Source organism: Saccopteryx leptura, chromosome 3, assembly GCF_036850995.1.
Source record: "Saccopteryx leptura isolate mSacLep1 chromosome 3, mSacLep1_pri_phased_curated, whole genome shotgun sequence".
NCBI classification, from domain to species: Eukaryota; Metazoa; Chordata; class Mammalia; order Chiroptera; family Emballonuridae; genus Saccopteryx; species Saccopteryx leptura.
In genome coordinates, this window is record NC_089505.1 from 218,617,493 (window position 1) to 218,643,637 (window position 26,145).

Genomic DNA, 26,145 nt, shown 5'->3' on the forward strand with positions numbered 1-26,145 from the left:
AAGTACCCTAACGGGGATCCACTGGCAAGCCCCCTACTGGGCAATGCTCTGCCCTTCTGGAGCCACTCCTCTGTTGCTTGGCAACTGAGCTGTTTTAGCTTGAGGCGAGGCCATGGAGCTGTCCTCAGCACCGGGGACCAACTCACTTCAATGGAGCCTTGGCTGCAGGAGGTAAAGAGAGAGAAAGAGAGAAGGGAAAGGAAGAGGGATGGAAAAGCAGATGGGCGCTTTTCCTGTGTGCCCTGACTGGAAATTGAACCTGGGACTTCCACACACAAAGCCAACACTCTACTGCTGAGCCAACCAGCCAGGGCCTCCAAGAGGTTCTTGAGTTAGCAACTGACAGACCTGGATCTGACTAGTATAAAAAGTTCCCTGAAGAAAATGCAAATAAAAAATCACGAGATAGCACTGCTCACTTATTAAAATGGCCAAGAAAAAAAAAAAACTATCAATGAACAACTAAGGTGTTGCAACGAAAAACTGATGATTGATGCTTCTCATCTCTCTCCATTCCTGTCTGTCTGCCCCTATCTATCCCTCTCTCTGACTCTCTCTCTGTCTCTGTAAAAAAACAAAAACAAACAAAAAACAAACTGAGAATATCAAGTGTTGTCAAGAATATGGGGTAGCTGGAATGCTCTCATATACTGCTGGTGAGAATGTAAAATGGTATAATTGTTTTGGAAAACAGTTTGGCAGCTACTTATTAAGTAAACAAATACCAGATGCCTCAGCAACTCCACTCCTGGTTATCTATACCCACAAAAAATAAAAACACATGTCTACAAATATTGATCAACTTACAACCTATGCAACTTACTACCATTCAACTTTACGACCACAATCACTAGCCACGACTGCTCTGCATCAGGCAGTGCAAGCATTGCCCAGCTGGGCGTACGACAGTGCGGACCAGCTTCCGGCAGCACTACCATCTCCGTGTGCACCATTTCAACTGTTATCCCAGATTCAGTACAGCAATTTGTGTTTTGTGTCTTGGATATTTTTCATCAAACCCCTCCCAAGATGTCTACCAAGAGGAAATTGTATTTGCAAATATTAAACCAGTTGTACTGGTAGTGCAGTGTTTTACTTAAACCTGATGAATGTAAAAATAAGAAACAAAATGGTGTAGAGATGATACAAATGGCATAAAATGAACAAAGAAAATTATGATATATAACAATAATGAAACAAAATTATGATAAAATATGACTTAATGATTTTTTTTAACAGGGACAGAGAGAGAGTCAGAGAGAGGGATAGAGACCAGGCAGTGGGCAGTGGATAGAGCATCGGACTGGGATGCAGAAGGACCCAGATTCAAGACCCCGATGTTGCCAGCTTGAGCGTGGGCTCATCTGGCTTGAGCAAAAGCTCACCAGCTTGGACCCAAGGTCGCTGACTTGAGCAAGGGGTTACTCGGTCTGCAGAAGGCCCGCAGTCAAGGCACATATGAGAAAGCAATCAATGAACAACTAAGGTGTCGCAACGAAAAACTGATGATTGATGCTTCTCATCTCTCTCCGTTCCTGTCTGTCTGTCCCTGTCTATCCCTCTCTCTGAATCTCTCTCTGTCCCTGTAAAAAAAAAAATCAAAAAACAAAAACAAAAAACTTGGTGACCTCGGGGTCTCGAACCTGGGTCCTTCTGTATCCCAGTCCGACGCTCTATCCACTGCGCCACCACCTGGTCAGGCTGACTTAATGATTTTTATAACATCATTTCACAGTACTGTACATATAGCCTACTCAACTTACGACCAAATCGTGTTACGACAAGTCTGTTGGAACCAATCGTGGTCGTAAGTCGAGCACTAGCTGTACATACAAAAAAACATGTACACAAATATTTAGAGCATATTTATCCATAATTATAGAAGCTTAGAAACAACCCAGATGTCCATCAACTAGCTACCGACAGACACACTATGGCACATCTAGCCAGTGGAATACAGGTGCACCTCACTTTATTATATCTTGCTGATACTGAATCTTTTACAAATTGAAGGTTTGTGACAACCCTGCTTTGAGAAAGTTTATTGGCCATTTTTACAATAGGCTCAAACAATGGTTAGCATTTGTAAAAATTTTCTATTAGCCTGGCCTGTGGTGGTGCAGTAGATGGAGCATCAACCTTGAGCACTGAGGTTCGCCAGTTCAAAACCCTGGGCTTGCCAGGTCAAGGCACACACAATAAGCAAGCAATGGACAACTAAAGTGAAGCAACTATGAGCTGATACTTCTTGCTCTGCCATCCACTCTCTGTAAAATCAATAAATAAAATCTTTTTAAAAAAACCCTTGATTTGAGAAAGAGACACAGAGAGAAGAGAGAGATCAACTCGTTATACTTAGTTGTTCCATTAGCTGTGCAGTCACTCTTATATGTGTCCTGACTGGGGATTGAATCCTCAACCTTGGTGCACTGGGACAATGCTCTACTGAGCCACCCAGCTAGGACCAATGGTTAGAATTTTTAAATTAAGGTATGTATATTGGTTTTTTTTTTTTCACTTAATATAGTATAGTGTAAACACAACTTTTATATGCACTGGGAAATAAAAAATTCTTGTGACTTGCTTCATTGTTATATGTGTTTTATTGCAGTGGTCTGGATCAGAGCCTGCAGTGTCCCCAAGGTGTACCCGTACTATTTAGAACAAAAAAGAAAAAACTACTAACACATGTATTGGCAAAGATGAATCTCAAAAGTGTTACACGGAGTGAAAGCCAGACTCACAAGGCTACACACTCGATGTATGAGACATTCTGGAAAAGGCAGAACTGTTCAGAAAGAAAGTAGAGTGATGGGCGGGGCTGGGGCCCTGTGGACAAAGACAGAGTGGCAGAGATAACTGTTTAGAGTGATGGACACCTTCTCTATCGTGACTGGGGTGACAGTTACACGACTGTATACATTGTCAAAACTAAAGAACTATAGAGTAAGCTAAAGTATACCTCAACAAACTTAACATTTAAAAAGGTCCTCTGAAGACAGGCTCAGGGATTGGTAAGCCTGCTTAGTCAGAAGTATTTTACACTATTTCTTTTTTTTTTTTTTTTTTTTTTATATAATTTTATTTTTTAATGGGGTGACATCAATAAATCAGGATACATATATTCAAAGATAACAAGTCCAGGTTATCTTGTCGTTCAATTATGTTGCATACCCACCACCCAAAGTCAGATTGTCCTCTGTCACCTTCTATCTTGTTTTCTTTGTGCCCCTCCCCACCCCCTATCCCTCTCCCATTCCCCCCTCCCCCCCCGTAACCACCACACTCTTATAAATGTCTCTTAGTTTCACTATTATGTCCCACCTACGTATGGAATAATACAGTTCCTGGTTTTTTCTGATTTACTTATTTCGCTTCGTATCATGTTATCAAGATCCCACCATTTTGCTGTAAATGTTCCGATGTCATCATTTCTTATGGCTGAGTAGTATTCCATAGTGTATATGTGCCACATCTTCTTTATCCAGTCATCTATTGATGGGCTTTTTGGTTGTTTCCATGTCCTGGCCACTGTGAACAATGCTGCAATAAACATGGGGCTGCATGTGTCTTTACGTATCAATGTTTCTGAGTTTTTGGGATATATACCCAGTAGAGGGATTGCTGGGTCATAAGGTAGTTCTATTTTCAGTTTTTTGAGGAACCACCATACTTTCTTCCATAATGGTTGTACTACTTTACATTCCCACCAACAGTGGATGAGGGTTCCTTTTTCTCCACAGCCTCTCCAACATTTGCTGTTACCTGACTTGCTAATAACAGCTAATCGAACAGGTGTGAGGTGGTATCTCATTGCCGTTTTGATTTGCATTTCTCTAATAGCTAAAGAAGATGAGCATCTTTTCATATATCTGTTGGCCATTTGTATTTCTTCCTGGGAGAAGTGTCTATTCATATCCTCTTCCCATTTTTTTATTGGATTGTTTGTTTGTTTGTTGTTGAGTTTTATGAGTTCTTTGTATATTTTGGATATGAGGCCCTTATCTGAGCTGTCGTTTGAAAAAATCATTTCCCATTTAGTTGGCTTTCTGTTTATTTTGTTATCAGTTTCTCTTGCTGAGCAAAAACTTCTTAGTCTGATGTAGTCCCATTCATTAATTTTTGCCTTCACTTCTCTTGCCATTGGAGTCAAATTCATAAAATGCTCTTTAAAACCCAGGTCCCTGAGTTGAGTACCTATGTCTTCTTCTATGTACTTAATTGTTTCAGGTCTTATGTTTAGATCTTTGATCCATTTTGAGTTAATTTTTGTACAGGGGGAGAGACTGTAGTCCAGTTTCATTCTTTTGCATGTGGCTTTCCAGTTTTCCCAGCACCATTTATTGAAGAGGCTTTCTTTTCTCCATTGTGTGTTGTTGGCCCCTTTATCAAAAATTATTTGACTATATATATGTGGTTTTATTTCTGGACTTTCTATTCTGTTCCATTGGTCTGAGTGTCTATTTTTCTGCCAATACCATGCTGTTTTGATTGTCGTGGCCCTATAATATAGTTTGAAGTCAGGTATTGAAATGCCCCCAGCTTCATTCTTTTTCTTTAGGATTGCTTTGGCTATTCGGGGTTTTTTATAGTTCCATATAAATCTGATGATTTTTTGCTCTATTTCTTTAAAAAATGTCATTGGAAGTTTGATGGGAATTGCATTAAATTTGTATATTGCTTTGGGTAATATAGCCATCTTGATTATATTTATTCTTCCTAGCCAAGAACAAGGTATATTCTTCCATCTCATTATATCTTTTTCGATTTCCCTTAACAATGGTTTATAGTTTTCATTATATAAGTCCTTTACATTCTTTGTTATGTTTATTCCTAAGTATTTTATTTTTTTTGTTGCAATCGTGAAGGGGATTGTTCTTTTGAGTTCCTTCTCAGTTGTTTCATTGTTGGCATATAGAAAGGCTATTGACTTCTGTATGTTAATTTTGTATCCTGCGACCTTACTGTATTGGCTTATTGTTTCTAGTAGTCTTTTTGTGGATTCTTTGGGGTTTTCGATGTATAGTATCATATCATCTGCAAAAAGTGATACCTTTACTTCTTCTTTTCCGATATGGATGCCTTTTATTTCTTTGTCTTGTCTGATTGCTCTGGCTAGAACTTCTAGTACCACATTAAATAAGAGTGGAGAGAGTGGACAACCCTGTCTTGTTCCTGATTTAAGGGGGAAAGCCTTCAGTTTAGTGCCATTTAATATGATGTTAGCTGATGGTTTATCATATATGGCCTTTATCATGTTGAGATATTTTCCTTCTATACCCATTTTGTTGAGAGTCTTAAACATAAAATTGTGTTGTATTTTATCGAAAGCCTTTTCTGCGTCTATTGATAAGATCATTATTTTACACTATTTCTGACCAAATCTATCCTTGCTAACTGGTAAGTAAAAGAGTAAGCTCATCTGAACTTTATTAAAATTCCATTTCCCTATTGATCTTTAGCAGACAACTTAATGAGGAAAAAATAACCGACAAAAGATGACCAAGCAGGAGGAGATGCTGAAAGCAGAGACAGTCACATGCTGAGTGACCCAAGCTCCCAGACGGGGGAAAGCCACACAAACCTCAGTATGTCTCTTGATCTTCTGTTCAAAGACCTCAGTTTTACTAGAAGCTGCGGCCGCCTCCTCATCGTTATCATCTGATGGAAAACACTCCCAGGTGCTTAAAAGAATTAACAAATGTAAAAATTTTAAGAGCTTGAAACAGTGTGTATAACGAAACAAAGTGTTTTAATTTTAACAAAAAAAAAAAGTATTTTGTTATAAAACAACAAAGTATTTTCAGGACCAGTGCCTATCCCTGACAGCTGCATTGTTGCAGAATTACAAAGGAAAAAAGAAGAGTTTGAAAAGCATGTCTGACTTTAGGTGGAACCACCTGCATCCCAGACCCCAAACTCCTTCCTGTCCCAAGAAGAGGGGACTGGCATTGCTGGGGCATCAGCAGTGTCCTGGGTTGGAAAGGAGGAGGAGGAGGTCTAAGGAGTGAAGGTGGAGTTTCCACTCGTCAGGCTCTGAGCTGCACAAGGCAAGGACCACACCTACCTGTCTGGCTCTCCATTTCCGACTGCTCAGTGAGCATCTTAGAAGGTGCTCAGTTTCTGGAGGACAAGTTCAAATGTCCACACCCTTTGACTAGTGACAGACAATCTCAGAATTAGCCCGTTTATGAATTTAGCTGAGTGTTCGTGAGAAGGAGCAGATGCAGCTTCCTCACACTTCCTCATTACCTACAGTGGAGTCTCACATGTGCCCCCAAGAAAACAAGCCCTCGTTTAGAATGACGGAGATTTTAATACAGAATGACATGTTTTCAATGTGAATTTACTACTGACGTGTTAGGATATAGCTATCTTCTCTGATGCCTCTTCTGTTCGCATGAGCTCTAAGGAGAGGAGAAACTGTACCTCTTCTGGATCCTGAAGGGTCCACTTCAACACCTCTCTCATAAGGGGTGCCGCCGCTCAGGAACAGCTCGTACGTCCTACAAAAGAAGGGTGTGCTGTGCCTGCGGCCCGTGGTGGCCATTCTGACACACTGGAGGCACTAGTTAATTATTTTTTAGACAGACACCTTCATAGACATTTTATTTATGTGTCACTTTTGAATGAGAAAGAAAGTTGATCCTTCTGTAGGACATCATCTCAGTAAATAAAGTGCGTTTCTTTCTGAACTGTGAACTGTAGAAATACATTTTTCTACATTAAAATGAGAAAGATTCTTGATGTCATTAAAGTACTTGCCTCTAATGATTTGTCATTTAAAAGGTATTTTAAAAATGTTTTGAATCATCATTTGGAATATAGCCATTATGACTTTTTATTTTTAGAATATAAAAGTAACATGTAGATTGTTGTAAAAATTTTTGAATGGCATAGAAATAAGTAAAAAATGAAAACTACCTCCCAACTTCTCCCCTCTAGTTGGAGCCCCTTGCCTTATCTTTTTTCTATACAAATGCAAACAAATACATACAACAGTTAATCTCAAACTGAACATGTTTTCTCTTAAAGCTGAAAAATGCCCAAGTGTAGAAAGCAGAAGGTAAAGAAGGCCTCTTGAATCCGACTGCACCAGCTCTCCTCCCCTGGTCCTCGGGGCAGCCTCACACAAACCCACCCACATGTGCACACAGCATAAGTTTTCACAGTGGAGTCACAGTATACATACTATTCTGCTACTTGCTTTTTGAATATAATAATATATATTGGAAATGTCTCTGTATCAATGCACAGGACTCTACCTCAGTGAAAAAACAGCTGTGACTTTGCCTTAGGAAAGATTGAATAGACACACCTTTCCCTCCTACTGAATACCACTAAAACTGTGAACATTAACAACTCCCCCCCAAAATCATAAGAAGCCTAGGCTTCTACATCTATCAGGAGGCAATGGGGGTAATAAAGTGCCCTGTCCCCTTCTGCTGAGTGATATCAGGACAAGTAGAGTCAGGACTTTCACCTCTGTCCTGTGGTAAGAGCTCCTGTCCACCCTTGGTGTCAATGGGGGTAGAACAAGAGCATTACCTGAATTAAACCTTTGGGGTTAGAAACTATTATAATTCCCACTCTAAAATTCTACAGTCTCTGCGGCTTGGAGAGTTACAGCTATGCAGACAGCAAGACAGAGCCTTGATTTTATGCAGAGCTTGGATCTCCATCCTCCTCCTCCTGACTGCCCATCTGGATCACTGTGAATTTCTTGTTTATATCCCAGGCTTAATTTCTCTGTGTGTGCCCACTTTAAAATTTAGATTGTCTTCTCAATTTTTGAGGTCTCTTTTTATATTAGGGATACTAACCTTCTGTTATGTATATATTGCAAATACTAGGCCCTGGCAGGTTCACTCAATGGTAGAGTGTCAGCCTGGCATGTGGATGTCCCAGGTTCAATTCCGGCTAGGGCACATAGGAGAAGCGCCCATCTGCTTCTCCACCCTTTGTCTTTTGCTTCTCTTTCTTTTTCTCTCATTCTCTCTCTTCTCCTCCTACAGCCATGGCTCAATTGGAGTGAGTTGGCCCCTGGCGCTGAGGATGGCTCTATGGCCTCTGCCTCAGGTGCTAAGAAGAGCTCATTTGTGGAGCAACAGAGCAATGCCCCAGATGGGCAGAGCATTGCCCCCTAGTGGGTTTGCAGGGTGGATCCAGATCAGGGCACATATGGAGTTTGTTTTTGCCTCCCCACTTCTCAGTAAAAAAAAGGGGTGAGGGAATGGGCAAAGGACCTGAACAGACAATTCTCCAAAGAGGACATACAGATAGCCAATAGGCAGATGAAAAAATGCTCAACATCAGTAATCATCAGAGAAATGTAAATTAAAACCACAATGAGATACCACCTTATACCTGCCAGAACAGCTTGCATTAAGAAATCAACAAACAAGGGCTGGCGAGGGTGTGAAGAAAAGGGGACTCTCCTGCACTGCTGGTGGGAATGCAGACTTGTACAACCACTGTGGAAAATAGTACGGAGTTTTCTAAAAAAATTAAAATGAATTTTTTGACCCAACTATCCCACTTCTGGGCATATATCCTAAGAACCCTGAAATACTAATTCAAAAGAAGATATACACCCCTATGTTCACTGTAGCATTATTTACAATAGCCAAGATCTGGGAATAGCCTAACTGTCTATCAGTGGATGAGTGGATAATAAATCTGTGGTACATTTACACAATGGGATACTATGTGGCCATAAAAAAGAAGAAAATTTTACCTTTGCAACAGCATGGATGGACCTGGAGACTATTATGCTAAGTGAAACAGGACAGGCAGAGAAAGACAAGTACCATATGATCCCACTCATATGTGGAATCTAATGAACACAATAAACTGAAGAAAAAAATAGAAACAGAGGCAGGGTCACAGGGAACAGATGGGCAGCAGTCAGAGTGAAGGGGAAGAGGGAACTGAATGAAAGAAAGTGAAGGGATTAGCCAAAAATCATAGATACAGAGAACAGAGCAGCAACAGCTAGAGGAAAAGTGAGGGAGATGTGGGGGACATGGGCAAGGGGGTGAAAAATGGGGGTGAAAAGAGATTTTGTTTGGGGTGGAGGGTGCACAATGCGGTATGAAGATGGTGTTATATTGAGCTGTACACTTGAAACCAGTAGGTCTGGCGAACCATGTCATACCAATAAATTTTTTTAAAAAAAGTAAAATGCATATGAATGCCAAGAAAGTTAAATAAATAAATAAAGTTGCTTCCAGTGGCTGCCAGGATAGTATCAATGCAGCAGCCACAGACGAAAGGCAGAGTCACAGAGGGGCTGGGCTCTGTTCAGCACTGTGAACATTGCTACTCCCACAGGAAATTACTGAAGGACATTTTCAGCAGTCAGCTGGTGCAAACCTCTCAGAATCCTTTTCTATGCCACTTCTCCCTCCCCAGGATGAGACTGAACCTGCTGTTTTCACAGGCTACCTAAAGGAACATAAAATCAACATTAAAAGCCCTTTCCCGGCCCTGGCCGGTTGGTTCAGTGGTGGAGCATCGGCCTGGCGTGCAAGGGGTCCCGGGTTCGATTCCCAGCCAGGGCACACAGGAGAAGCGCCCATCTGCTTCTCTACCCCTCCCCCTCTCCTTCCTCTCTGTCTCTCTCTTCCCCTCCCGCAGCGGGGCTCCATTGAAGCAAAAGATGGCCCGGGTGCTGGGGATGGCTCCTCGGCCTCTGCCCCAGGCGCTGGAGTGGCTCTGGTCGCGGCGGGGCGGCGCCCCGGAGGGGCAGAGCATCGCCCCCTGGTGGGCAGAGCGTTGTCCCCTGGTGGGCGTGCCGGGTGGATCCCGGTCGGGCGCATGCGGGAGTCTGTCTGGCTGTCTCTCCCCGTTTACAACTTCGGAAGGGTGCAAAGGAAAAAAAAAAAAGCCCTTTCCCCACAAATTACTGAAGTGTTAATAGAACTGAAAACCTGAGGTATCTAGATTCTAAAACATAAATTTCTACAAAATTACCCATTTGGAAGGAACAGAAAGCCGACTTACTTTGCAGGAATAGGAACTCCACTGGCATCAAAGAGTTTAAAAAACACCCAGCCACAACTTAATTCTCCTCTTTCACCGGTTGACTAGGAAATAAAACAAAAAGCAGATGAGCAATGCCTAAAGCAGTCCAATTTAGAAGCACAGACCAGGTCTTTCTAAAGGAATAACACTAGTAACACTTTAGACTAAACACTCTCCATAAAAACGTAAAGTGAAGTGCAGCGGAGTCCCTTGTACTCACAGACCACAGGAATATGCACAAACCCTGTCATGTTCAGTTGCTCTTGAACATCCTCAGGCCCCACCAGCTGTGGTAGCTGGTGCTTGAGTCTCTTCAGTGACACGTGATGGAATGAGCACAGGAGGTCATGAAGCCTGCCTCTCTGACAGACAAATGAGCTAGTTAAATCGTTCAGGGGTCTCTCTGCTCAGAACTCTGCCCTACGGTCAACTGTCAGAGGCCAGTGGGGACCACCTGGGAGACCTGCTCCTCTCCTGTCCTACCCATACAACAATCTGCCTTCAAGAAATGAAAGCATAGTGTAATACCACCAATGTAAGAGCACTGGGCTCTCTGGGTTACCTTGAGGAATACATATATACTACTCACAAAAATTAGGGGATATTTCAAAATGAATATGAAGCGATAAAGTACCCCCTAATTTTTATGAACAGCTGTATTACACTTTGCAAGCTATTAGATCATGGAGACATACAATTCCTATCACAAACCCACACCCACAGGTTCAATAGTTTATATGATGTCAAGTTAATACAAGTTTCTAGTGTTTCCTTTAAAAACTCAACACTCTGCCAGGTCCCTTAATTAGAACCCACATTCACAAGGTTAAGTGCCCTCTGACTCTCTAGGACAGAGGGAAACTGCTGTGCTGGAATAGCACCAAACATCTTCTGCTACTTTCTGCAAAGTCCCATTCTTTGCAGAGCTGAATTCTTTAAAAAGCACTGGGGCTGTGGCCAGTTGGCTCAGTGGTAGAGCATCGGCCTGACATGTGGATGGCCTGGATTCAATTCCCAGTCAGGGCACACAGGAGAAGCAACCATCTGCTTCTCTACCCCTCCCCCTTCTCTCTCTCTCTCTCTCTCTCTCTCTCTCTTCTCCTCTTGCAGCCATGGATCAGTTGGTTTGAGCACATTGGCCCTGTGCCTCAGGTGCTAAAAATAGCTCGGTTACAAGCATGGCCCCAGATGGGCAGAGTATCGGTCCCAGACAGGGGTTGCCGGGTGGATCCCGATCAGGGCACATGCAGGAGTTTGTCTCTCTATCTCCCCTCCTCTCACTTGGAAAAAGAATGAATGAATGAATGAATGAATGAATGAATAAATAAATAAATAGCACCAGAGTTCACTCAAGCTATAAATGTAAACAAATACATATCTATTTATTTTTCCTGCCAAATATTTTTTCCCCTTTTCTTCACTACTATGAGAACCTTACTTTCTTTTTTTTTTCCAAGGAGGAAAGAGCAGTATGTTCAGCTCTTCCTTCCCCTTCAGATTTCTTTTTGGCTCAGGCGGCCATAGGTCCTACTAGCTATTGAGATACAGATGAAAATTTCTAAGTGGGGCCTCCGGAAAATCTCTGTAATGGAAATAGATTATTTTGTTTTGTTTTACCTTCTAAGCTTTTCACCATATTTAGGATTATCAGTAATAGCTGATGGATTGTGGTGTCCTTCATCTAGGTACAAATTGAATACTATCTGCCAGGCAACCTTTAGAATTTGAGATACGGCTCTCTTACTACTGTTTGATAGATAGGCAGCTTATACCAAATTCAAGGTTGTTTTGCTTCTTTGAAAGAAGGTTTTTTTTCCCCACGAATCACTAGACAGTAATAGGCTCTTCTGATGTTGCTCAATAATGTGCCATAATTCTTTTTCATTTTCACCTTACCTGCCACCCCTGGCAACCACTAATCTGCTCTCTGTGTCTGTGAACTTGTTTTTTTTAGATTCCACATATAAGTGAAATCATATAGTATTTGCCTTTCTCTATCTGACTTATTTCACTCAGCATAAGGCCCTCAAGGACCATCTATGTTGTTATAAATGTCAAGATTTCATTCTTTTTTATGCCTGAATAATATTCCATTATAAATATTGATATATATTCCATTATATATATATTCCACTATATATATATATATATATATATATATATATATATATATATATATATATATATATATATATACACACACAATATATGGTACATCACCCTCATCCAATTGTATATTAGTGAACACTTACATTTCTTCCATATCTTGGCTATGATAAATAACACTGCAATAAACATAGCAATACATGTATCTTTTCATATTAGTGCTCTGGATTTCTTTGGAGTAAATATCCAGAAGTGAAACTGCAGGGTTGTATTGTAGTTCTATTTTAAATTTGTTGAGGAACCTCCATACTATTTTCCATGGTGGCTGTACCAATTTACAATTCCACCAACATTTCACAAGGGTTCCCTTTTCTCCACATCCTCGCCAACACTTGTTACTTCTTGTCTTTTTGATATAGTCATTCTAAGAGTTTGAGGTGATATTTTGTAGTTATGATTTGCATTTCCCTGGTGATTAATGATGTTGAACATCTTCTGCACTTAAATGTTAAATGCTACTGAAGAAGCAGCTCTCTATATAAAATTAAAATCAGTGCCTTTTCCACTCCTCAATGATTAAAATTCTATTACACACAAAAACATCAATTATTTTACTTGTAAATACAGGCTGTAAAAAAAAGCTTCTCTTTTAACGGATACATTAGAAAGCTTTATCTTTCACTGACATACATTGCGAATATAAGAAATTCCAAGCTCAAATAATATTCCAAGATCTGGAGAAGAAGAACTGGACCGGATGAAGCAGTCACCATCAAGCAAGCATGGCAAGGTACCAGTAACCTGAGAAAACAAGAAAACTAAAGTTACTAATAAAAATAAAAACTGGGAGGAGGTTTGTGCTGCACCCACCTGTAAAAGGTTTATGCCTTTGCACCATAGTAAAGGTGTTTTAAAGGAAACAAAAAGCAGATGGACTGGACTCATTTATACTAATAACCTGAGATTTAAAATTTTAATTTTACCATCACTCACCCTTTCCTTAGAGAGGCTAAGTAAAACTAGTACTATACCTCAGTCCCCAGAGGTGTGACAAAAATCATTTGCATATATAAGATATTTATAGTAACTATAGTTCTCCATAAACTGATGAAACGAAGACTATACACACATTGGTCAACTTTCCTGAGGTGTGCATTGGGCATTTCCTATCCCCCTCCCTTTTGCTCACTCCATTCCCTCTCCCGGGACAACTGCATCCCGCTTTCCTGCCTGTAAAGTTCCACCCATCCTTCAAGGTTTAGTTTCTCATCTACAAAACCTTCCTGTGCCCATGTGACTACATACATTCTGTGCTAAACATAATCATGCCATTTCAGAAATACACTTGGACAGCCTCACCTTAGAAACTAATTGGGTCTCACTTAACAGGTAAAAGAAGTTCCTGTTTTATTCCTTTCACTTAGCCGATGACTTACCTGGGGAGAAAAGGTCCATGTTTTGGGTTTTTTCGGTTGCCATGCGGCTCTGACTGAATGTATGTTGCTCAGAACCTGAAAGGAGATTTTCCTATTTGAAACCACATAGAAAGCTCTCTGAAGCATCAACAAACTTCCACGTCCCAAATGGTAAATAGTGACATGGCTAGACCGTGTGGAGCTGAGAGGGGATCTTTTCCTTCTTACTCTGTGTAATTCTATCATTTGTTTTCTTTTCACATCAAAAACATACATAACTTTTGAAATGATTAACAAAAAACAAATGTGGCAGGACTTAACTGTAAAAAAAAACAACCCCAAAAAGGGACAGATAAAATGAAATCAGACTCAAATCCTTGCACTAGTAATAAATTATGTTAAGTAAAATACATAATCTCTGAACTAGGTGTACCAGGAAAATGAGGGAAATTTCAGGTACAAATGACCTTTTAAGAAATGTGACCGATAAGAACAATTCATGTATGGTCCATGACCCTGCCCCTCAGTCAGACAAGGCTAACAGCTCAGATACACAGCTCCGTCTTCTTCATCTCCAGGCTCCTAATTGCTATTCTTCCTGCAATTTGCCTCTTATAAAATGCCACTGCAGAAGTCAGTCCCACAATAAACATAAAACAATGAAACACCCAAAGACCTAAAACTGTAAAGAAGAGTTAGAAGAGTTCACTGTCTGTAAAGTTACAGGCAAAATTGACATCTTCCAAAGGAATGGGTAACAATTTTTATTTTTGATGAAAATATTTTAGTATAGCACTTCTAAAACAGCTTTAAAAGCAATCAGAAATTATTCCAAACATGTCATCTTATTTAAATTCAATGCATTACCCTCGAAGTCCCTAGGAGAGTTTTGTGGGGGCAGTTGAGTGGGTATCCACATAAAGAAAGTCCCCATTTCCCTCAATACCTAACATATATGAATTTATTTAAACTCTCCCTAAAATAATATGTATTCTCCACTGGGCTTCCTGGGGTACAAACTCCCTCTGATTATTACCTGGTGTTTAACATGATCTGCAATTCATGTATTCTAAGTTCCCAGAGAAGGGGAGAATTTGAAGTTGAAAGTATTAGAGAAGACCCCTCCCCCCCATCTCTCTCTTTTCCTCTTGCAGTCATGGCTCAGAATGGTTCAAATGGTTCAAGCAAAGTTGGCCCCGGGCACTGAGGATGGCTCCATGGCCTTGTCTCAGGCACTAAAATAACTTGGTTGCCAAGAAATGGAGCAGCGGTCCAGGCAGGCAGAGCCTCACCAGGTGGGGGCTTGCTGGGTGGATCCTGGTCAGGGTGCATGCAGACAGATGTCTCTGCCTCCCTGTCTCTCACTTAATAAAAAGAAAAGTATGAGAGAAAATAATGGCTGAAAAATCCCCAAATCTGGCAAAAGACATAAACTACAACTTTGAGAAGTTGAACAAACCCCAAAGAGGATAAACACAAGAAACGTATGCTGAGATATATCACAAACTTCTGAAAACTAAACACAAATATCTCAAAGACAGTGAGAGAGAAACCTCAGCTTGATTGATGGGGAAACAATTCTAATGACAGTGAATTCTCACTAGAAACCACAGAAGCCAGAAGAAAGTGACAAGATGTTTGTCAAGTGCCAGAAAAAAGAATCGCCAACCCAGAATTCCATCTCTGGTGAAAACATCCCTCAGGACTGAGGGGGGAAACAGAGACATTCTTAGATAAAGAAAACTGAGAGTCTGCAGCCAGCAGGCCTACCTGGAAAGGTGGGGAAAAGGACATTCTTCAAACAGGAAGGACTTGATAAAAGAAGGAATCTCTGGACATCAGGGAGGGAAAATGGACAACGGGGAGCATAAAGATAAGGGCGAACACAGCAGATTTTCTCTTGAGGTTTCTCAATTATGCTTGATTGTTGAAGCAAAGATTATAATACCGTGTGATGCGGTACTCAGTGTATGGAAAGGAAATAGTTCAGATTACAGCATTAAGGAGAGAGGGTAACAATAACAAAGGGAGGTGAAGTTTCTCTGACAAACTGGAACCGTGACACTAGACTGTGGTGAGTGTGTGCACCCTGACACCACTGGCACGCGCACAGAGACCCACTCACAGCACTGCAGACAACTCGGAAGGGATTGAGACAATATGTTCACAGAACAGGCTGAGGCTGGAACAGAGAGGAAATACAGAAAAAACCCCCTCAGCAGGCTAACATGTTCCGACTGTCCTCTAGAGTCTGATGGCTTTTAGACACTTCTGGTGCCTTCAGACAGTTGCTTTTTGTTTACCACCCAGAATTGACAGTTGTCACCACGGGGCAAGTTATTCCAAGAAAAGCTTACTCAGCCATTATTAGAAGCAAGCAGTGTCTCATTAATTAGTTTTACAAAATGCGTTTTATTTGTAACCAGGCATGGATTTATTAAAGAAGCACTCTTAAGTCAATCACATCGTTATTTGTAGGGGGGATAAACGGTGAAGGACAAAGACATGATGGGTGGTGGTAAACACAATACAGCGTACAAAGATGTGTTGTAGAATTGGATAACTGAAACCTGTATAATTATGTTAACCACTGTCACTCCAATAAAATTCAATTAAAAAAACAGCATCAGTATTTGTTCTATAACTTCTCAATTTGGAAAGTTGAATAGTTTCATAAATTTTTTTATTTTTATGTAAAATAACACCTATTATACAGAATAAAATTCTAATCTTTGTTTTATGTTCTCATGTATAAACAGGGAGAAATACCCTGAAACATATCAAACCAGATCTCAGAAAAGTAGGCACCTCCTCTTGTCTTGGTCACTGACGACATCTGCTGGCTCATTTCAGGCAGTGGTAGGTACTGTGCAGAGTGTGGAGGGGAGGGAGGTCCCTGCGACACAAGTTCATGTATTTACCCCCAGTTCAGATGAAAGGACAGCTCTTTTCTCAGGTCATGAGTTAGAAGTATTCTCAGGTGAATGAGTTTTGAAATTAGTCAAATGTATTTTTCTACATCTACTGAGATAACCACACAATTTTTCTTCTTTAGTTCTGTTAAAATGGCAAATTATAATGATCTATACTCAAGTAGTAAATGTCGGTTACACAGGTGTGTACATTTGAATTCCTGAAATTTAAATTCAATACTCCCAATTAATATTCAATTTGCTAATATTTTGTTTAGGATTTTAGTTTTGATAATAAAGAGGGATATCTCTCTTAATTATTTTCTTGTATAATAATGTCTTGTTATATTTTGGCATCATGTGTTTCCTGGCCTTATAAAATGAGTGGGAAACATTTTCTCCTCATCTTTGGAAGAATTTGTCTACTGTTGTTATTATTTCTTCCTTAAATATCTGGAGGAATTCACCAGTGAGCCATCTGGGCCTATGGGTTTTTTTTGTTGGAAGATTTTTAATTACAGTTTCAATTTCTTTAGTAAAGGTTATTTAATTTTCTATTTTTTCTTATGTCAGCTTCAGTCAATTGTGGTTTTCAAGGAATTTATTTAGATACACTGTCAAACTAATCAGCATAAAGATGGTTACAATATCCCCTTGTTGCCCTTTTAAGTCTGCAGGATCTGTAGTGAGGTTCCATTTTCATGTCAGATATTGATCATTTGTTTTCTTTCTTTCTTTTTTAAAAATTGTTTGATCAATCTTACTAGGTGGCATCTCTAATTTCTACTAATCTTTTCAAAGAATAAACTTTTGCCTTTTCTGATTTTCTTTTTTGTTCATCTGTTTTAGTTCATTAGTTTCTACTCTTATCATTATTATTTCCTCCATTCTGCTTTCTTCCAGTTTAACTCACTCTTCCTTTTCCAGCCTCTTGAGATGGTAGCTTAGATCACCGATTTTAAATCTTTTTTCTTGTCCAGTAATATATGCAATTAAAGCTATAATTTTCCACCTAAGCACTGCTTAAACTGTTATCTCACAAACAAATCATATTAATATTTTAGGAGTCATTCAAATTCTTTGCCTAAGCCTGACTGGTGGTGGCACAGTGGATAAAGCTGGAATGCTGAAGTCACTGGTGTGAAACTCTGAGGTTGATGGCACTGAGTGCCAGCTCATCAGTGCAGGATCACTAACTTGAGTGGGGAAATTGTCCACACAATCCCAAGTTTACCAGCTTGAGCCCAAAGGTCACTGGCATGAAAAGCCCAAGGTCATTACCTTTAGCAAGGGAACACTGGCTCAGCCCTGGTCAAGGCACATACAAAGAGCAATCAATAAACAACTAAAGTGAAAGCAACTACAAGCTGATGCTGCTCACTCTCTCACCCTCTCTTGGAAGCAATGTACACTAAAGTGAAGCAGTTATGAGTTGATGCTTCTCACCCTGTTTGTCTCTTCCTGTGTGTCTCTCTCTTTCTTTCTCTCTCTCTCAAAAAAAATTTCTTTGCTTGGTTCTCTTAAAAATCAGGGAAGAGTCAAATGGAAAAGGACACAAGGTAACTTTGTATGGTGAGGGGAATGCCCCACATCTTGAGTGGGGTGTTGGCTATATAGGGATATACATATGTCAGAACTGCAACTCTGTGTACTGACGACATGAGCTATATACAATACTAGAAGACAGGCATCCGTACCTTTTTGTAGGTGAAAATCTAAGGCTCAGAAGAGTTAATTGTGATATATAAGCCTAAATCACATCTCTAGCAACTCCAAGAGAGTTAAACCTATGTTGTCAAAACCCATATGGTTTGTACTCTACCATATAATATTTTACATGTATATACACATACACATATATACCTGTATATATATAAAGAAAAAGGCTATGAAAATAACAGAGACTAACAGATCCCTGCAAGTACATGTTTGACATGTGACTTTAACAAAATGTTTCCATTCTGGCATAAACCAAGGTGTTTTTCAGTAAACTCACCTTATTACCATCAAACAGGCAGAGGCGTATATGTCGGCTGAGAACCTGGATGCTCACTCCTGGAACAGGAATCATTTTACAACTCCAGAGGGTCAGAATCAATGAAACACGAGTCGGTCTTGACCTAATCTGAGACAGAAATTAGTTAGAAAAAATGTTTATTTTTGTGGCTAAAAAGGTAAATTAACTTTCAAAGCATTGTTTATGATTACATGTGAAAATGTAAATGGAATAAAAGGGAAAATTTTACACACAAATATATACCCACAAAAGAAGTGTCAATAGTATGATTAATTTAATTCAAAACTTTAGATAGCCTGACCAGATTGTGATGCAGGGGATAGAACATTGGACTGGGACACAGAGGACCCAGGCTTGAAACCCCGAGGTCGCCACCTTGAGAGTGGGCTCATCTGGCTTGAGCATGTGGCCACTGGCTTGAGTTTGGGATCATAGACATGACCCCATGGTCACTGGCTTGAGCCTAAAGGTTGCTGGCTTGAAGCCCAAGGTCACTGGCTTGAGACCAAGATCACTAGCTTGAACCCAAGGTTGCTGGCTTGAGACCAAGATCACTAACTTGAACCCAAGGTCGCTGGCTTGGATCACTTGCTCTACTGTAGCCCCTGGGTCAAGGCACATATAAGAAAGCAATCAATGAACAACTAAGGAGCTGCAACGAAGAACTGATGCTTCTTATCTCTCTCCCTTCCTGTCTGTCCCTATCTGTCCCTCTCTCTGTCTCTATCACAAAAAAAATTTATGTAAATTTTTAGGTACTTCTTTACCTTTTTCCCTTTTATTGAATTTATTGGGGTGACACTAGTTAACAAAATTATACAGGTTTCAAGTGCACTATTCTAAAACACACTGTCTGGACACTGTAGTGTGTTTACAACCCCAAGTTCAGGTACATTTTTAATAAATATTTACATTTAAAATATTTATATTTTGGTATAAATGCTTTAAAATTGTGATAAAAAAAAGTCAGTTTAATCAGACAAAATGTATGACCTGACCATGGAATCCCATACGTAAGGTTTGTTCACATAGCCATTCCTCCACAATGTGGGTATATATAGACAATCATCACCAGCATTCATAATATTCATCTAGTTTATCCAAGAACTTATCTGCACTGTTCCTCGGCTTCTTATATAGATGTTTGGATAAAGAGAATGCACTTACCATTGGATGAAATTATTCAGTTCTGCTTCATAGGTATAGTTCAGAATGTCAATAAACAAATTGGAATTCTGGTTTCTAATTTAAGAACATCTTTAATTCTTAACATTCTTCTTTATGGTAATGGGTACTACCATTTAAATACTTACATCATTGAAAAACTAAGATGGCATCTAAAAGCTTATCAAATTTTCAATTTAAGAAATGAGAGCTGTTTTATTCTCTGGGTATAAGTTCATAAAATTAAATGTCATTTATTTCAGTACTAGCACACTAAACAGACCAAATATATATAATATCTTCCTTGACTTTAAATAAAAGGTATTTAATATGAAGAAGGTTCCAGGTAATGCTTGGGTTGAGAGGGTAAAGGGCACTAAAATTATGTGCCACCCCTCAACATAAAACCTGACCACACTGGGTCCTGTATTCTTCCCTTGCGGCTCTGGCAGAGGAGGGGCCAGAGAAGGCAAACAGGAAGGAGAGTGATGTGCCCCCATGTGGGTAGATCTGCTAAATGGCTGGGGAAAAGAATCATGTCCAGAGTGTTTCCTACTTCAATACTGGGGATACAGGAATAATTTACTTAAGCTGTCCCCAAAAACTATAATCAGAAAGTGTTCATTCCTTCTTAATTAAAATATTACTACTACTAACAACAGTAATGGTAACAGCTAACATTTCCTGAGTTATCATCCTGAGCCTGGCACTGTCCTTAGCCCCTCAGACATAATGTAATTCTCACAATAACCCTATATGGGAAGTATTTTTATCATTCCCTTTTCATATGTGTAAGGCAAAGAATGACTAAGATTGATACGCAGCACTGTTTCCTTTGTAGCAATGGGAGAAGAGAAATGAGATAAAGTCACAATAACAAAGCTAAGTTTTGTCTTAGCTATGTCACTCACTGAGGGTTTCAAAGTCACCACACAGAAACCATTTCTTTGTTTTCCATAATGCATTAATCAATGTACATGTTGTTGGCATACTTGGAACCCTGACACAATCAGGAAAAGCCATAATTCAGGGGCTGTACTTACAGTGCCTGTCTTGGTGTCCCACAGGAGATCTCTGAAGGCCAGCTGGGAAGGAGTAAGCTCTGGATGTAAGAAGTAACTTGTTTGAAATTGATTCTCTGCAAAAACAATTTTTTCCCTTATTTTATTACCAAAAAAGAAAAAAAAGGAAATAAAAGTCCAAACCATAAATCCATGATGTTATGCTAGAAAACAGACATTCACTGTTGGGCTGCTTCCTGGGAACAGGCTTCCTAAGACAGAGGTGCCACGGAGATTCACACTCAAGAGTAATAGAAAATGCAAAGATAGAAGCATGTAAGAGCAATCTCAAAGCAGCTTAAAGAAAGACCAGAAAGGCTCAGCCCAATAACATGGCTTGTGGTGAACATGATCCATTCAAACACTTCTGTAAAATACAGGAAATTTAAACTTTTCAAAAATTTAGAAAAATATAATCATTAATTTCACTTAACACAAAACTGTTTCTACACTGTTCTCCCATACTTTAGTTATGAGAATACTTATTACAAAGTCATATAGTCATTCGAGAAATCCTCTTCAAGTTCCTACTCTGCCAGGTACAAGTACACCACTAGGACCTGGAAACCCCAATGGGAACAGAGAAACAGGTCTTGCCCACATTCATTTACAGCTGAGTGGGAGAACTATTAAAAACTAAGTAGCCCTGGCCAGTTAGCTCAGCAGTGGAGCGTCGGCCTGGCGTGTGGAAGCCCCGGGTTCAATTCCCGGCCAGGGCACACAGGAGAAGTGCCCATCTGCTTCTCCACCCCACCCCCTCTCCTTCCTCTCTGTCTCTCTCTTCCCCTCCCGCAGCCGAGGCTCCATTGGAGCAAAGTTGGCCCGGGCGCTGAGGATGGCTCTATGGCCTCTGCCTCAGGCACTAGAATGGCTCTGGTTGCAGCAGAGCAATGCCCCAAATGGGCAGACCATAGCCTCCTGGTGGGCATGCCGGGTGGATCCCGGTCAGGCGCATGTGGGAGTCTGTCTGACTGCCTCCCCATTTCTAACTTCGGAAAAATACAAAAAAACCCAAACAACTAAGTAGACAAGGGAATAAACAAGTTAATGTAAGCTGATTTAGGCCCACAAAGGGTACTCAGGTGGATAGTGGCAGAGGGAACCTACTTACTCAAGGAAAGTCTGTTGAAGGGTGGGATTTAGCCTGAGACCCAAAGGAAGAGAAGGGAGCAGGGCAGTCGGGGCGAGAGGAGCCTCCCAGCAGAGGGACTTCAAAGCAACCCTCCACAAATAATCCCACAACTCGGTACCAGGGCAGCAACCCAACCGTATCCTCTGTAAGACAGGCTTATGGACAAAGGTTGTCAAGTACAGAGAAATGCAAGAATGAGTAAGAAAACAGAAAATGCAAATGGAAAGGACTCTTGAAAAGTCTTGCTGGAAAAAAAAGTAGAGCAAGGGGGGCTCTGCCCAGAAAGGAGCAGGGCTGGGGAGCTGGTTCTCAGGGGGAGGCATTAGGCTGCCGCACTGCTGATGGGGAAGAAGCTGGTGGGGGTGGGGCAGGCTGAAGACACAGGGAAGGGCTGACAAAGAAGAAAGCCACGTTTCTGGACCAAGAAAAGGGACAAGATCCCAGAGCACAGGGAGGCTGGCCTTGCACAGAATCAGGAGTCTCTCTCCTCTATCATGGGAAAGACAGGGACAAGATGAGTGCCAAAGAGATGTGAGGACCACTATCTCTGTAAACAACTTGTTTCAGACATGCAGCGTGACTGCTTGACTAAATAAAGGTCTGGGTGGCTGACGGGCACCTGTTACCTTCCTCCAGAAGCTGGAAGAGTGTGGAGGGCCTGAACCCAGCAGGAATGGCCCCCATCGTGGTCAACACAGCAACAGTGTTTGCCTGCTGGAGATGCTAGAGTCAGATTGATCTGCAGTTTTCATTCATGTTTCCCCACCTCTACAATATTGTCTCTATCACTATAGCAACTGTAACCCAAAAAGGAAAACATAAATGCACATACGTTAGTGGACAAAGACAACAACTGAACCCCAAATTCCTGAGAGGTGGCCATCACTGAATCTTTTGTCTCCCAAGGACTTAAGTAAGCCCCAAGCCAAGACCAGTGGGCAAAGCTCTGTGTCCCTGACCTTTCCTCATCAAAATGTCCTTCCACCTGTCCCGCCCACAATGCACTGCCATGTAACAGATGAATTAATATCATAAACGGATGTGCTTTTTTGTATATATGTATACACACACACCCACTCATGGGCAGTGGTGGGATTCAGCTGGTTTATACCCGTTCAGCGGAATTGATACCTTTTTTTTGGGGGTTACAGAGACAGAGAGAGGGACAGATAGGGACAGACAGACAGGAAGGGAGAGAAATGAGAAGCATCAATTCTTTGTTGTGGCACCTTAGTTGTTTATTGACTGCTTTCTCATGTGTTCCTTGACCAGGGGGCTACAGCAGAGTGAGTGACCCCCTGCTCAAGCCATCATCCTTGGGCTCAAGCTAGCAACCTTGGGCTTCAAGCCAGCAACCCTTGGGCTCAAGCCAGTGACCATGGGGTCATGTCTATGATCCCAGGCTCAAGCCAGCAACCCCATGCTCAAGCTGGTGAGCCCACACTCAAGCCGGATAAGTCCGCACTCAAGCCGGTGACCTCAGGGTTTCAAACCTGGGTCCTCTGTGTCCCAGTTCCATGTTCTATCCACTGCACCACTGCCTGGTCAGGCCTGATACCTATTTTTTTTGTTGAGTTCGGTGAACCAGGTGTTAAAATTGCACTTGTAATCAGGGTTCTCTCTAAGGTGGGCACCTGGGCAGCTGCCCAATGTGGAAATCACAAATATATATTCCTTAGTCTTTTTCAGCATTCATCTGTGCAACAGCATATTCAAAGTGCCTGAAGTAATGTTCATGCCGTTCATAGGTGAAAAAAATTGCAAGTAAGGATGCCAATCAAGAAGCAATATGGAAATATATTAAATAACAGTTTTATTGTTTTTTGTCAAGTATTATTTAATATTTTTCATTAATATTTTACAATTTATAATCTAGTTTTATGTACCTCTTTTATTGTTCTTATTTAAGTATTCAATGCATGAAATAATAAGCTACCTTTCGGTATATCATTGTTTTTTACTTAAAACGGTCATTAGGGCAGAGAACTGGTTGTTAAATTATTTGAATCCCACCACTGGTCACGCGCATGTCCATACAAGTGAGAGCCAAAGTAAAAAGTAAGAATGGATAGTTACTAAACTAAAATGGTTTATTAAATGGTTACTTATGGAGAGAGTGGATTTTCATACTGTTATGTAATATTTTTAAATGGTAGTATTATATATAATTTCTTACATTTTTTATCTTTCTGGAATTTTTCCTATTAAATGAAATTTAACAGAAGTCTTTACCCAAATGATAGAATACTGAGGCAGAAGCAGCGAGAGTCACCCCCAAGTTCACAAATCTGCTCTTCTCACAAAAAAGTCCCAACGGGAAACACTCCTGGAGCACAGGCTCCCTGAAGCAACAATGCAAGTGTCCTGCTTGGGGCATGCCACACACCCACACCCTGTGTGCTATCCAATGCTGTCTCTCACAGTCCCAGTCTATTTTGAATCTGAACTCTAGATGAACTATTAGGTAACAAAGTGAGATATTATTGACAAGACAGGAGATACCTACCTCTGAAAGAGCTGTTTGGACAGCACTCCAATGAGAATCAGTTCTGGGAGACAAAATAGCAAGGTGAGGGCACAAACAGGTGTCACACAGTTAGGGAACTTCATTAATCAAGAACAAAGTGGCTGGGGCCAGTTGCCTCAGTGGTAGAGGGTCTGCCTAGCATGTGGATGTCCCAGGTTCAATCCCTGGTCAGGGCACACAGGAGAAGCAACCATCTGCTTCTCTACCCTTCCTCTCCCCCCCTCTCTCTTCCCCTCCCACAGCCGTGGCTCAATTGGTTTGAGTACATCAGCCCAGGCACTGAGGATGGCTCCATGGAACCTCTGCTTCAGGTGCTAAAAATAGCTCAGTTGCAAGCATGGCCGCAGATGGGCAGAGCATCAGTCCCAGATGGGTATCACCAGGTGGATCCTGGTTGGGGCACATGTGGGAATCTGTCTCTCTATCTCCCCTCCTCTCACTTGGAAAAAGAATAAAGCACATAACTGTCAGTAAGCTCTGAAAACCTAACAGTATCCAGAGGAAACCAAGAGAGAATAACCACAAAAGAAAGTAGCCACGACCTTTAAGCAAACAGTAATATGAAAAGCACTGTTCACAAACTACAGTTGTCTTCATTGCAAAACATTCTTGAATTGTGTACAGAGATAAAAATAAACAAGGTTTCCCAAACCATTTACTCATTTTGCTCTGATATCCCCTCAGGCCTTTGTACCTTTGTGTAACTTCCGCTCCCTCTGCTGTCTCATCCCCCACCTCCACAGCTCCTTCATGGCATTCCTCACTTGACTCTTGGCCTTCTTCTTTAGGACAGGGCTGAAAAATGAATGAAATACTAGGTGCTTCATTACCTAATGCAAAAATCAACCAAAAAAAAAAGACTTTTGGAGAGACTTAAGTATAGATGAGAATTTACATGATGGGCATATCAAAAATGAGTGGGAAAAAGATTTCAACACATTGTTGATCATTTCACTCTTTGAAAAATTACAGGGATAGAAGTAGAGAGCAAGTTTAATCAAAATAAATTCCAGGTGGTATTTATTCAAATGAAAAAATAAAGGTAGAAATATAAGAACTCTAAAACATTAGAAGAAAATAATCCTGTGACAGGGAAGCCCTTTCCAATTTTGACACCCAAACCAGAAATCACACCTGACAACACTGCCAGGCTTGGCTACATTAAAAATAAACATGGTTGAAAGTCAACAAAGAGAACACTGTCACAGACTTCCAATGGGGTGACATTGATAAATCAGGGTACATATGTTCAGAGAAAACCTCTCCAGATTATTTTGACATTTGATTATGTTGCATGCCCCTAATAACTCCAATGAATCAATAAGAGTTTTTAAAAATCCTTTAGAAAAATGGTCAGAAGAACTAAAAAGGTAATTTACCAAGAAGAAACAGAATGGTCAAAAAGCACATAAAATGACGCTCGACCCCAATAGCAGGACAATGAATGCTATTAAAAACAATCATGAGGCCCTGGCTGGTTGGCTCAGCAGTAGAGTGTTGGCCCAGTGTGTGGAAATCCCGGGTTCGATTCCTGGTCAGGGCACACAGGAGAAGCACCCATCTGCTTCCCCACCCTTCCCTGTCCTTTCTCTCTATCTCTCTCTTCCCCTCCCGCAGCCAAGGCTCCATTGAAGCAAAGATGGCCTGGGCGCTGAGGATGGCTCAATGGCATCTGCCTCAAGTGCTAGAATGGTTCTGGCTGCAGCAGAGCATCACCCCATATCGGCAGAGCATCGCCCATTCCATGGGTGGCATGCTGGTGGATCCCAGTTGGATGCATGCAGG

At 40.9% G+C, this 26,145-nt stretch overlaps 1 protein-coding gene across 4 annotated transcripts in view; it reads right to left on the bottom strand.

Moving 5' to 3' along the window:
* Positions 1-26,145, bottom strand: part of NPHP1 (nephrocystin 1) — a 63,741-nt gene that overhangs the window by 14,836 nt on the left and 22,760 nt on the right. For 3 of the 4 annotated variants that reach the window (XM_066377547.1, XM_066377544.1, XM_066377545.1), the window contains 10 exons: positions 25,055-25,155; positions 24,340-24,382; positions 22,460-22,547; positions 20,684-20,778; positions 18,456-18,584; positions 13,569-13,643; positions 12,823-12,933; positions 10,006-10,088; positions 6,430-6,506; positions 5,585-5,684 (listed from right to left, as the gene is read on the bottom strand). In XM_066377547.1, the coding sequence (XP_066233644.1) occupies positions 5,585-5,684; positions 6,430-6,506; positions 10,006-10,088; positions 12,823-12,933; positions 13,569-13,643; positions 18,456-18,584; positions 20,684-20,778; positions 22,460-22,547; positions 24,340-24,382; positions 25,055-25,155 (902 nt within the window). The remainder of the gene's footprint in view (positions 1-5,584; positions 5,685-6,429; positions 6,507-10,005; positions 10,089-12,822; positions 12,934-13,568; positions 13,644-18,455; positions 18,585-20,683; positions 20,779-22,459; positions 22,548-24,339; positions 24,383-25,054; positions 25,156-26,145) is intronic. The other variant, XM_066377546.1, reaches the window with a different exon arrangement.